Here is a 14,035-nt window from a genome sequence, read left to right on the forward strand (position 1 = left end):
CGCACGCTGGACACCCTTGGCTTGCATCTGAAAACGCCTAGTAAGCTACTGGCAGGAGCTGAATAAACACCGCAAGCAGCACATGGATTGATGCCTATTTTCAATGCTGCCGGTGTGATGCCTACAGCCCTGCCCCCACCCCAAGGCTGTGTCACACTCTCGTGTGACCAAGGGAGAGAATCGAGGGAGTAGCTATCTGCAAATGGTTTCCATTGAGCTCTATGGAACAAGATGAATGGGCTGCTGTAAGGGACGCAGAAAAGGGGGGGAGAAGAGCCTGCCCCTGCTGGATGGCTCAGTGTCCCTCCCGGCCAAGCAGATGCCTCAATGGGAAAACCCACAAGGAGGACCAGAGTGCAAGAGAACTCTCCTCTCCTGGCGTTCAGAAGCATTACAGCCTCCGACTTCACCCCGTTTGTTAGGTTGGGGGCAGAATCAGCGCACACGCACACACATGCACACGCATGCACGCACACACACACACAACCCAAATGGCTGCCTACATGCCCATGCAAGAAGGGAAAACAAGGCCGGGCATCCAGGGACCCTGATGCACTGCAGGAAGAACTTGCCCTCTTCCCCCCAGAGAACGGGTCTGCGGACAGCACAAGAGACTCTCATGGGGGTCCCTGCTAGGTGCCACTGAAGAGAAGCCCACCTGCTTGTCCGAACAACTTTCCCCCTCCCAACCTCAGGATGTTCACTTTCCTCCGAAAAGCCAGAGATGGGGGAAATGTCATGGACCAGGCCTGCATGCGAAGCTGCACAGAGCCATGAAGGAAGAAATGAAGGCAACGCCAAGGGTCTCCCGGACTCATCACCGCCCGGAGGATGGCCAGAATACAAGCAGCAGCCAAGCCCCTTGATCAACACACAGCTCTTATTGGAAATCCGCTGGCGACAGAGCATGTCCATTCTTGCCCCATCAGCAAAGCTTTCGGGGAAGAGGGCAAGCCGGACAGGGGGGTGGTGCTCAAAAATGTGTTGCCAGAAAGCAGGAGGGGAAGCGGAGAGCAAGAATGGGCAGATGCCTCTTAAGGCCACGGGAGGAGGAAGGGAATTGCAAAACGGGTATTGAGCAATGGTCCCTGTGCTCAGAACTGGGAGGGGATGATCTGGCCAAGGAAGACTGCTGAGTAATGCTTGTAATGTTCGAAAGACTATGGGAAAATGGACTATTATTTTTAATGAATTAAGAGAAAATAAGATAAGCAGATAAAAAAAAAGAATGACAATGGTAACCATGGAAGGGCAGAGGGAAGTCAAGGGATTCATAGAATCCTAAATGAGGAGGTGAATGACGTGTTTGAATTTAAATATGTTATGCAAAAATTAATATATATATATATATATATATATATATATATATATTTTAAAAAAGACTGCTGACAGGAAGGTACGGGCCAGCCCTGTTTGAGACTCCACTGCTGCCTTCACTAACCTCCCGCCGTTCTGGAAAACAGCTCCCATCAACGCCAACTCATGGGAACTGCAGGACAAAGCCTCTGAAGGGTAGCAGAGGCTGCCACACTGGTTGGCCTGCCCTTATTAGAAGAAAAAGAGAGAAATATCCACCCTTGAGGACATCTCCAAAGTGGTGTTTTGCTTTGCCCTTTGCTCCATGCCATTTATCTGCTACAGTATGTAAGTGTCTATCTCAGGGAGCTGGGCAGCAGCCCCAGGTCAGAGCGGGCAATTTGCCCAGAGATGGCCCCGGGTTCAGTTCCCTGGCATCTTCCCAGCTACATGGAACATGGGGCAGGAGGATCTTGCTGAAAGGCCCGCCGGAGACCCCAAGGGAGGCGGACCCCCAGCCCGACTCAGCAAGAGGCAGCTTCATGCGCTCATGCTTCCGGGCAGCAAGCGAAGGTCACACTGTCCTGCCAAGCTTTTCCCTTTGTGAGCCGTTAATCTGAGAATTCTGGCTGCGAGTTGCTCCTCCCAGGCTCTCTGCGTGTTTCAGTAACGTTATCATTTACAGAGACAATTCAGACATTTACAGCTGGAAGGGCAGCTGCTTTCTGCTTTCAGTGCTGTGGCCACCTTGAGCCCTGGTCAGGAGCTGGAGTCAAGCCTAGGTCAGCAATAAAACAAAGCACCCGGTGCCAGTGATGTTAACCCTTTATTCAAAGAAACAAAACAGTGCAGGCCTAGTGATCATTGCAACCAATGCGAGGACTGATGCCCCCCCCCCCTTCCCACTGCTCCCTAAGACTTCTCCCCCAGCAGCCTAAGGCTCTGTCGTCTTGTCTTTCATTGCTTCTCCCTTTTCAGACCTCTTCTGGTTCTGGGAGACTGGGGGAGGGAGGGAGCAGGTAGTAGCAGTAGGGAGATCTCCCTGGCTTCTTCAGCAGCCTGCCTCAGCCCCTCTGCTTCGGTCTTTGATTCTGGACTTCTCTCTGCCCCAGCCTCTCCCAGCTCACTAAGCCCTGCTGCCTCTTCAGCTTCCGACACCTCCTTCTCCCAGTCTGCTCCCCCTTCTCCCTCTGGCCACTCAACATCATCATTTCATTTACTGAATTTATATACAGTGGTACCTCTGATTACGAACTTAATTCATTCCAGAGGTCCGTTCTTAAGCTGAAACCGTTCTTATCTTGAGGCACGCTTTCGCTAATGGGGCCTCTGGCGTGCAATTTCCACTCGCGTCCTGGGGCAAAGTTTGCAACCAGGAGCTGCTACTTCCGGGTTAGAAGAGTCCCTACCCAAAGCGTTCGTAACCGGAAGAGTTCGTAACCGGAGGTACCACTCTACCGCCCTATACCCAGAGGTCTCAGGGCAGTTCATAGTAAAAATCACAACAACAAAAATAAAAATAATCCAATACACACACACACAACCCAAAAAGAGCCACCTTTTGAAGGGTATAGGATGTTGATTGGTTAAGCAAAGGCCTGGTTAAAGTGGAACACCTTCGCCTGGCGCCTAAAGGTGTATAACGAAGGTGCCAGGCGAACTTCCCTTGGGAGAGCATTTCACAGACAGGGAGTCACTGCAGAGAAGGCCCCGTTCATCCCCACCACCCCCACCCCCAGGCTCTGAGCTTTCTTCCCTTAGAGGGTCTCTTGGGGGTTCCCCAGCTGGTGCCTCCCATCACGCTTCTGCATCCAACCAGTCCATGACAGGTAACATAAAACCTCTCAAGCAAATCAATCATGGATGATACCAGCCATCTTTTCTTTTATTGAATTGAAGAACTGGGGGGCTTCTAGGCACCCCAACTCCCATCATCCCCAACAAGTGTCCAGCCTGCCTCTATTCTAAGCAAGGAGGACATTCAGACTCCCTTCCTGGCAGGACACAACTGCGGCATCACAAGCATCAGAAAGCAGAGGGAGCAGAAGAGGCACAAGCATGGCACTCGTTCCTTGTTGCTCCGAATGGACGGGAAGGGCCCGCAACAACTGGTTCAAATGGCAGTAACGGGGTTTTGAGAAACTTTAGGAAGAGCTTCCCGATGGCATGAGCTAATCAGCCTTGGGAAGGCGTGCCTAAGAAGCAGGGGGTGGAAGGACCTTTCGTCCAGAGGTTTCTCAACAGAAGCTGGGTGGTCACCCGCTGGGGTGCCTAGCGCAGCCGATTTCTTGCAATGACAAGGGATTGGGCTAGAGGTCCCTTCCGACACTCGCATCCTGAGAAGACGTGCAGCTTAGAGGCTGGCATGATGACACTGTGGAGGAGCAGGGAAGCGTTTCTCCATCTCTTAGGAAGCATCTACCACCCACCTAGGTGATTGTATGTAGAATGTCTACCCCCCGCCCATTTTTTATTTTGGTTCATATAGAGGGAATGCAAGGAGGTAGGATTGAGAGTGGGAGAGAGATTGTGCAGGTAGGTGGAAGTAGCATCAAGATTTCAGAGACGAAAACAGGGAAAGTATTAGTCTCTGAGGATCTCTGTTCTGGTTAAGGGGCCAACAGGAAAGGAGATCTCATTGCGCTCGGCTGCCTAAAAGGGAGCTGGCAGAAGCAGGCAGCCAAGCCTCTCACCCTTCTGACCTGCCTCCGTTCCCCGTGCACCCAAAGGGATGCTGTGCACTACTTCAAGGATGGGTTGTTACCATGGCAACAGGATCTTTCACCTCCCGACCATCCAGCTCGCTGGAATCGCTGCAGCGTCCTGTGCTGAGACTGCAAAGGAGAGCATACAGCTGCCTCTGCCCATAATATACAAGGGGATAGACAATCCTGGCAAAGAAACCGCCACCGTCAGCAAGTTACGCCGTCTGCTTAAGAAACAAGCAGGCGTGTGTGTGCCCTGTGTCCAAGCCAATCATCTGGGGCAGCAAATGGCAGGGGCGGGGGCGGTAGCCAAGCTGCTTAACCGCTAGCATCCATAGGGGACGAGAACTAAGAGGTTAAACGGCTTCTAAATTTACCAGGGGGTTGGAAGAGGGTTGCAGCTGTCAAGCAAGGAAGTGGGTGGGGAGAAAAACAGTATCTAGAAATTCCCTTGAAAGCCAAGTTCTGACTTCAGCTTTGAAGAGTGGACAACCAGAAGGCGCTCTTTCTTTTCGGCAAATACTTAAGGCACAAAGGCAACTGACTTAAGAGATTAAGAACATAAGGTGAGCCCTGCTGGATCAGGCCCATGGCCCTTCTAGTTTAGCATTTTGCCAACCAGAGGCCTGGGGGAAGCCGCAAAGCAGGAGCCCTTCCTGCACTTTCCAGCAACTGGTACTCAGAAGCAAAACTGCCTTCTTCCATGGAGGCAGAGAAAAGCCATTGTGGCTATTAGCCATCGATAGCTGTCTCCTCTTCCGTGAATTTGACTCTTTTAAAGCCATCCAAGTTGGTGGCCATCCCCGTCTCCTGTGGGAGAGAGTTCCTCAGTTTAACAATGTGCTGCATGAAGAAGTCCTTCCTTTTGTCTGTCTTGACTCTTCCAAGGATGTCCACAAGTTCCAGCGTTAGCAGAGAGGGAGAAAAACTTTTCTCTATCCCCTTTCTCCACACCAGGCATCGTTTTATAATACCAACTCTTCGCTAATCTAAGAAATCCCAGATGTTGGAGCCTTCCTGTTTTCCTGAAACAGGCATTTAAGCCCACAGGCCTGCGATTTCCAGGATCCTCTCTTGATCCCATTTCAAAAAATTGGTGTTGCATCGTCCACTTTCCAGTCCTCAGCTTATCAGAACCTCAGAGAAGGTTCTATTTAACTACTGTGGCTGATAGTGTTGCAGGAACACCCCCCCCCCAATCATTCAGTTTGTACAAACTCGACACACACACACACACACACACACACTACATACACTACGCCATACATCGGATCTGCACCGTTCCACTTTTATTTTACTCCACGAAGGAAGGACTACAAAATGGGGAAGGTTTGATACAGGGCAGCCATAATCCCTTGCGCATTCCAGCACATCCACAGGAGCCCTGCCCAGTTGCTGTGCCAACCCTGATGGTCCCAGACAGAAGACCATCAAGATCACAAAGAACTTGCATATGGGAGTGGATTCAGCACAGACTGGAACAAAGGACAGTGATCAGCTCTTCCCTCTGGGGGCAGGAAACTGCCAACTCCCCTCAGTCACCTGGAAAGTACTCATGGGGAAGGGGAAAGGGGGAACCAGCCAGGTGACAAGATATTCAGGTTACCTCCACAACTCCTCCCTCAACCCCTCCTTTTTGTGATGTAGTTGTAATGTAGTTGTGATGTAGTCTTAGGGGTGTAGTTTGGGGGATTGTTGTTGTTTGAGGGATTAGTAACTAATAAAAGTTGGGGTCTTCTTTTGTTCTGGGCTTCCATTTTGCTTCATCTTGTTGTGGGTGGGAGTCCTGTGGCGACAGTTTCCAAGCCTACAGGCTGCTGTTTTGCTCCAAATTGTCCTGGTTGGTGTCTTTGTTTTTGCCCAAGGAAGCCCTTGGATTCCTCCATTAACAATAGGACTTGGTGGAATTTGATTTGAACACGTCGCAAATCAAAACAATCAAAACACCGCAAGCCACTGGTGCCAGACGGAGCCACTCCTGCCTGGAAAGTTCTGACATGGCTGCGACCACTGGTACAATTGCAACTCCTGCCCACAGCCACAGCATTTTTGCCTTTTGTGGGGCTGGCAACCACCAGCTCTGCTGAGCAGCCAGGCTCCTCCCTCCTGGCAACAGCCATGCACAGCATCAAGCAGCAGGGGAGGACAGAAGACCAACCACATTTTGGTGCCACCTCGCCTTGAACTTTTCCACTCCGCCTGGTCATTAGAACTTGTCCTCTATTTTCCTTCTCCCTCCCAATCTGTTTTCCTTTTGTGACATGCCTAATGGCAGGGAATGTCTCTCCTCTCTCTCTCTCTCATTTTGGGACCTGTAAACTGCTGCAGGATTCTTCTTTGGCAGAAGAGAGGGACAAAATTAAACAAGCAAGCATCTACTACCCAAGGAGCGGGAGGGGGAGTTCCAATATTCAGCTACCAGCCATTAGATCTGTTATTATCGATGCAATACGGTAAATGCATTTGAAGAATGCAAGCTGGCAGGAGGCAATTCTTTTGGAGTCTAAAGACGTCCATGTACAGCATGGGACATTAAGTAGCATGTGCATGACTGTTGGTGTTTGATGAATGAAGCTTTTAACCACCACTCCCCCCACCCACCCACCCACTCCAGCGACCAACAGCATTATAATGGAAGTCCCGGCTGAATATCTAGGGGTCCATTCAGACATCACAACATGAGCCCCAGGTAGACAACCCAGGATGTAACCGCAACACTGCTTTTGCCACTTGCTAAGAGGGGAGTGAGTGGTAGACAGCCTCTGGCTCCACCTTCTTCCAGGAAGTCCCCTGCAAAGGGAGCTTCTTCTGCAAAGACTTGCTTGCCTTGCACTGCTGCATCAGGGCTTTTCAGCTGACCACTACCCCCCCCCCAACTGCATGTCCTCTTGTCGTGGGTCATGCTACACAGCGGCCACGTGGGTTTTCTGGAGAATTCTGAATGGGATTTCTTCCCCCTACTTAATTTTCAGATGCCCTAAATATCAACTGGTAGAAGGCAATGCTTCCTCCCGCTCTGCCAGGGCAGGAGGATATTGGAAGCATTTACTTCCCGGTTTAATCCGAGTTTGATATGTCAAAACTGTGCCAAAAATCATGTTTCAATCCTCGCTCATTTCAGTAGCTTTGGATGTAAAAGCAAAACCACGGTTACAAATTCTGTAACACAATGTATTTTTAGAAACTGAATTTTCCACACCAAATAAGAAAGTAATTGCAATTGTTCACAGCCATTTCCTCACCTTCTTTGCCAAAGAAATTAAAGAACACAGACACCATGCGAGAGACAGGTAAGCCAAAGAAAAAGATGGTCACCACAACGAATCTGTAGCAAGGCCGCCAAGCCCGCTCTGCACGTGAAACTCCACATTGCTGAAATTACAGTTCCTCATGTGGTAACAGGTATGTCCAAGATCATGCGCCTTGGGGCATTCCAGGAACTGAGAGACCTCAGCAGACACCCATACATTTAGGAGTTCAAGGGATGATCACACACTGTGATGAGCGCACACTGCGCTCTCTCCAGGGCTGCAAGGGGAACTCCTTGGATGAAGGCTTGCAGGAGTAATGCCTGAATGTGACAGGCAACTAAACAAAAGGCTCTGAAGATGTCAGGCTCAGCAGAGCCCCATGGATTCTGTCTCGCTTTTAGGGAGAGTATTCCAGCTACCGGAAAAGAGAGACTTACATAGGATTAACTCTGGCCATGCACAGATCAATGGCACCACCTAGTGGTTCTCACCCTCCAATATTCCAATTCTCATATTTTCTCAGTTTCAAGCAAATCTGTTGCTGTTCATTGAGATGGGCTCCTCCTATGCCAGTGGCTGCAGCTATCAGTCATGTCCGCACCCGCAAACCCACATCGTCCAGTATGCTGCTTGCTTGGCACTCTGTGCCTCTGCAGAGAAGCAGCATTCCACCAGAAAACAAGAGCAGCACCAGGCTGGCTCAAAATCTAGCCTCGTGGGAATAGGCCAGGGTGCACTGCGTAGCACACGGACTGCACCCAGTTAAGAGCACCTGAAGGGCCATTTCTGCAAAATAGACAGAAGACACTGCACACGAAGCTGCCCCTTGGGTTATTGTGACTTCTGCCACGCCAAGAACCCCCAATCCCTCTTCCAACAGTTTGCTTCCTCGGGCAGCTGTTGCCACCTCAAAAGCTCAGCTTGGCACGAACCCTTCTTGGTTAGACCCCTTGCAAGAGACCTTGCGGCCTGAAACAAGGCCCCTGCAAGGATCTCCATCCCAGGCTCCCCTTCCCACTCAATACACTGCTGAACCAGGCAGCAGCGGACAGAGCCTTGTTTCTTCAAATACCGCCTGCCTTGTTGCATTGCCAGCCAATCGCATAATTAAGAATCCACCTCTTACCTTCCGGCATCGAGGGTTGGGGCAGCTGAACCGCTTCACATCCTTGTCCAGCAGAGCTGGGAAGCTGCAGAAGGGACACCTGTGGGCCAAGGAAGAGCGGAGTTGAGGGTTTTGTACTAGCTTCTCCCTGAATAGTCCACAAAGGTCTGCTGCCAGTCTCCCTCACTCTCCTGATCTTCTGTTTCCTTTCCGGCAGAACTTCAAAGGAGATTAGAACACACACACACACCTTTTACCGTAAGGCAAGCATGGGATCAACCTGGTTTTCCACAGGGCTGCAGCAGGGAGCCAGGACTGTGTGTGCACCTGATCCTAAGCTAGCATCTGCTGCTGGTGAGTAATGTGTGAATTGGCCAAAGGGGGCTGGGAACCTCAGAATGCCCCACGAGGCTCAGACCAAAGGAGCTAGACTCACCTGACTAACTCATCTGCACAGGCAGCAGCCACCTCCTCCTCTGCTTTCCGCTCGTAGTATTTACACAGGATGTTTTCAGGAAGGACTTTCTCCAGTTCACTGGTTGGAAATGAGCACGTACAACTCCCTTCCATGCAGCTGAGCTCCGACTACACACCGGAGAAAGACAGAGAAAGACAGAGAAAGGCTAAGATTACAGCAAGTTCAGCGCTGTTTAATTGTCATGTCAGTTTAACTGTCAGCACCATTCCAACATGGCAGAACTGGGACAGGCGGTTATTTTGCTATCATTTTCTTATGGGAGGCTGCACATGCATCACGGTGGAATTTTCTGCTAAGCCACAACAAAATGTTTTCATCCTCCAAGCGTCATCATCGGCCGGAGGATGTCACCCAGCCAGGACTGTCCAACTCACACCAACACAAGACACCTGACCAAAAAAAAAGTAGCAGCAGTTGAAACAGCCCACAATGAACGATGCCATGTGGACAGAGCTGAAAACCAGGAGTGGGATGAGACAAGAGTAAACCGGCAGTTTATGACAGTGTTTCCCAAACGTTTTTGGGCAACGGCACACCTGCTTACTGAAAAAAAATCTCGCGGCACACCACCATTAAAGCCCCGCCCCGTGACGTCAGCGCGCAGCGTCACGCCGGGAGGGACGCACAAAAGTGAAAGTTTTTCCCCTCCCCCTTGCCGGGGAACCTCCAAGCTTTGGGCAGGCAGGCAGGCAGAGCTGGGAAGGGGGTTTCCAGGGGACACGGCAGCTCCTCGAAAGGCTTCTCTCAGCTGCGCTCAATCCTCCTCGGAGAGGATTTCCCCTCCGGTCCCATGCCTTCGTTTGGGGCATCGCTCCGGCTGCTCCCTCTCCCGCCGCGCAGGAGCGATGCCTCTCTCTGGCTCTCCCTCCGCGCAGGCTGAGGGAGGGAGGGAGGTGCGCGTGTGACCCGTCTCTGCTGGGAGACCAAACCCAGCGAGGCAGAGTCGCGCGGAGGCGCCCAGGCAGCACTGCCGGCTGCGAGGAGGAGCGCCAGGCAGCAGCAGGAGGCACGGCCTCTCCTCGCCGCCGCCGCCCCGCCTCTCGCCGCCCGACTCGCCCGCCTCCCTCCAGGCATCTCGCGGCACACCAGCCGATGTCTCACGGCACACTCGTGTGCCGCGGAACACCGGTTGGGAAACACTGGTTTATGACATGAAGGAAGACAAAATCAGAAGGCCTGAAAATCTCAAGCGTTTCATGCAACCATGTGATCTCTTTCCTTACCTTGCCAGAGCCAAAGACTGCTTCCTGAGCATACTTGATTAGGCACTCCTTGCAAAACAAATGTCCATCCGCGCACTGAGTCAGCTCCTCAAACGCAAAGTCCCCGTAGCAACAGCAACACACGATCATCTGGCCATTCTGCAAGTCAATTCCTCAAGGTTAATTGCCACTTCCACGCCGTCAGTGATGGCGTCCTGCACATGAAGGCCACTTTTCCGTAATATGATCCTGCATGGAAAACCCTGCAGGCCAGGCAAATGGCTTGGGTCTTGATGTGAAGAAGGGAGGGAAGCCACGCAAGCGGGCCCACCTCCTGGCTGCACTGCTCACTCGCCCCCTGCATGGAAGTGCATCATAGAAAAGCACTTTGCGCTTGGTGGTATGAGAAACATACCAATGGCTTCAAACCAATAGCTCAGACACTATTTTGCACCCCAGATGCTTCTAGGAGAAAGCCGCACACTGGCTTTATACATGAGGTATGAAATTGGATCGGATCAAGGAGCTCTGTGCAGCAAAACAACCTCACAGCTGACTGACGTAAGAATAGCTTGCTGGGTCAGATCAGTGGCTTATACAGTCCAGTATCCTGTTCTCACAGTGTAAAACTCAAGCAGTCAGATTCAGCAGATTTCCTCCACTGAAAATCAAATTGTAGCACATAGCACTATCATTACACAGAAAGCCGACTGACATGTATTCCAGATGCCAAACATCAGTTTCACACCGGCATCTGCACCACCTGAGGGCCCCACACTCTTAAGACAGCCTTCCTCAACCTGGCACCTTCCATATGTGTTGAACTAAAGTTTCCATGTGATCTAAAAGATATGGAGAGCATCTCACTGGGGAAAGCCCCTCAAAGGCGTATCTGATTGCATAAGTGGCTTCCATTAGCATGTGCCCACTCAGCTGCCTTGATCGGTGGGAGTGGCACTTCTACAGGGGCCAGGTAATCCCCATTCTGCCTTTGTAAGAAGTCACATCACTTAAGAGTGGCAGTGCCTACACTTTGGAACTCCCTGCCTATTGAGATCAAGCAGGCCCCTTCCCCGCATTCCTTTGGGCGCCTAATAAAAACATTCTTTTTAGACAAGCCTACCCGGATGCTTAAAAGTTGAGGCAATTTTATTCTGTTTTAGTGTTTTAACTTTTGTTTGTTTTAAAATAGAGTTGCAATTTTTCCTTCATTTTACTGTTTCGTATTTGCAAACTGCTTTGAGGTTGTTGCTTTTTTGGGGGGGGGGTTGCAATCAAGCCGTGAATAAATTCTATGAAATAAAACAAATAAATAGGGCTAAAATTAACAGTACAAGTTTGGCATGACATTTCTCTCTGTGTCTGCGTGTGTAACAGAGCTACTTACTTTTTGATACTGCTCCTCGTTTACCTGCAGGGCGAGCAGAAAATCTGCATGCTGGCAAGAGAAAAAGGAAACACACTCAGGGCTATGAACACAGAACCTCCAGAATGGATGAGCCGCTTACCATTTTCTAATGCAATGGGACGACTACCACTACTGAACCTTCTCACTGGGAAATCCCTGATAAAGTTTCAGAGGACTCTCAGGGCTACTCTCCGTTTTCAAGCAATGTGATGAGACTATTAAGGGTGGCTCCGTGTCAGACACAGCCAAGGTAATTCCCAGGTGTATTCTCATGAGCATTTAAAGAGGGTTGTCCACATCTGGTGGCTTTTGTGTTAGGTGACCCTCCTGGCACCCGCGGAGCACATTTAGCAAGCTTGCTTGCTAGATGAAGCATGGGGCCACCACAACATGTTCTTTGTTAGATTTACAAAGCTGTCCACCAATAAACTCCTCCTGGGCAGCTTACAACAAAATATTTAAGAAGCAACTCAATAATTTTAAAAAATAAGACGACAAGGAGAAGCTTCTTTGCATACAGGCAGCATAAAATAGTTTTGTAGCTAGCTTGAGTGAACAGAAAGGTATTCCCCTGGCACTGGAAAGCTCCTAAAGAATCTCCTCTGGGGAGGATGTACCTTAGCTGAGGTGCCACTACCAAAAAGGCCCTCTCTCCATGGCAGCCACCCACCCATCTTGGTAGAGGCACCTGGAGCAGGGCCTCTGAAGAGGATCTTAAGGTTCATGGAGGCATATGCAAAAGGTGGAGATATTTCAGGCAGCCCAAACTATGGAGGGCTTTGTAGGTTAAATCCACGACTTAAAAAAATTGGGCCCAGGTCCAGTTGGAAGCACAACCAGGACGTAACTCAAAAGCCCAGTCCAGTAAACTTGCAGCTCTGTTTAAAAACCTACTACAGTGTCCGGGTTAGTTTTAAAGGCAGCCCTACATACAACACACTGCAGCAGTCTAAGTGGGAAATTGCCAGAGCATGGTTAACTGTGGCTGTACTATTTCCATACAAGTAAGGCTGCAGCAGATGTTATTAACAGAAACTGATACAAGGTGCTTTAAATCAGGCATCGCCAAATTTGGCCCTCCAGATGTTTTGGGACTACAACTCCCATCATCCCTAGCTAACAGGACCAGTGGTCAGGGATGATGAGAATTGTAGTCCCAAATCATCTGGAGGACTGAGTTTGGGGATGCCTGCTTTAAATTACAGAAGCTATATAGCTTTGAATGAAAATGTTGGACCTGAAGGCACTTACCATACTTCAAACCTAATCCTTCACAGGGAGAGCAGCCCTCTCCAGGACAGACTGAATACCATTCACCCATGTGGATGAACAGCCCACCCACAGCACCTCTGTCTTGTCTGGACTGAGCCCCATCCAGGCCATCGCCAAGCCCAAATCCCCAGGCTAAATGTTAGTGGTTGGTGTCCAAGAAGGAAGAACTCGTCTTAGCATTGTTTCTCAAACCTGGGTCCCCAGCTTTTGTCAGACTACAACTCCCATCATCCCTAGCTAGCAGGACCAGTGGTCAGGGATGACGGGAGTTGTAGTCTAACAAACAGCTGGGGGTCCAAATTTGAGAAACACTGTTTGGTGTCTTGGCCGCCAAAAGAGCCCCGAGTCCCTTGCACGGGACACACTGCTCACCTCTGCCATTTCCTTGATCTTCTGCTCGTAGAACTCCTGCTCCAGCTGCACGGCTGGCAGGAGAGCGCATGGGTCGTAGCTCCTGTAGTGCCTCCTCTTGTTCTCCAAGAAGAACATGCGCTTCTCTATTTTCATGTCGCCTGGTGCCATTGGAAAAACCAAGCAAAGAAACAAATGACCCTTAATGAGGAGGAAACAGGAGAGCAAGGGGCCCACCCACGAAAACAGGGCCCTCTGCAATGCACCATCCCCTTATAAACCAACCTTCATCTCTTTCTTATCCTATCCCCTCCGACTAAACTCCAGCAGGGCGTGGGAAATGGTCATGGCCTGACAACATAGGGTTGCAACGTGCTGCTGACATTACCAGAATTCACAGTTGCCCAGGAATCTGCCTCTTCCAACAACTGTGCCCCAGCTCCATAATAATAATAATAATAATAATAATAATAATAATAATAATAATAATAATAATAATAATAATTTATTATTTATACCCCGCCCATCTGGCTGGGCTTCCCCAGCCACTCTGGGCGGCTTCCAAAAGAATATTAAAATACTATAATACATCAAACATTAAAAGCTTCCTGAAACAGGGCTGCCTTCAGATGTCTTCTAAAAGCCTGGTAGTTGTTGTTCTCTTTGACATCTGGTGGGAGGGCGTTCCACAGGGAAGGCGCCACTACCGAGAAGGCCCTCTGCCTGGTTCCCTGTAACTTGGCTTCTCGCAGTGAGGGAACCGCCAGAAGGCCCTCGGCGCTGGACCTCAGCGTCCGGGCAGACTGATGGGGGTGGAGACGCTCCTTCAGGTATACTGGACCGAGGCCGTTTAGGGCTTTAAAGGTCAGCACCAACACTTTGAATTGTGCTCGGAAACGTACTGGGAGCCAATGCAGGTCTTTCAAGACCGGTGTTATATGGTCTCGGCGGCCGCTCCCAGTCACCA

General features: G+C 50.3%; 1 protein-coding gene across 1 annotated transcript in view; it reads right to left on the reverse strand.

Annotated features, from left to right (window-relative positions):
- Nucleotides 1–14,035, reverse strand: part of RNF216 (ring finger protein 216) — an 88,770-nt gene that overhangs the window by 48,041 nt on the left and 26,694 nt on the right. Inside the window, exons 9-13 of the mRNA XM_081169440.1 lie at nucleotides 13,090–13,229; nucleotides 11,425–11,475; nucleotides 10,059–10,196; nucleotides 8,794–8,942; nucleotides 8,379–8,457 (exon numbers count right to left, since the gene is read on the reverse strand). Of these exons, the coding sequence (XP_081025566.1) occupies nucleotides 8,379–8,457; nucleotides 8,794–8,942; nucleotides 10,059–10,196; nucleotides 11,425–11,475; nucleotides 13,090–13,229 (557 nt within the window). The remainder of the gene's footprint in view (nucleotides 1–8,378; nucleotides 8,458–8,793; nucleotides 8,943–10,058; nucleotides 10,197–11,424; nucleotides 11,476–13,089; nucleotides 13,230–14,035) is intronic.

Source organism: Podarcis bocagei (assembly GCF_964188305.1).
Source record: "Podarcis bocagei genome assembly, chromosome: 14".
NCBI classification, from domain to species: domain Eukaryota; kingdom Metazoa; phylum Chordata; class Lepidosauria; order Squamata; family Lacertidae; genus Podarcis; species Podarcis bocagei.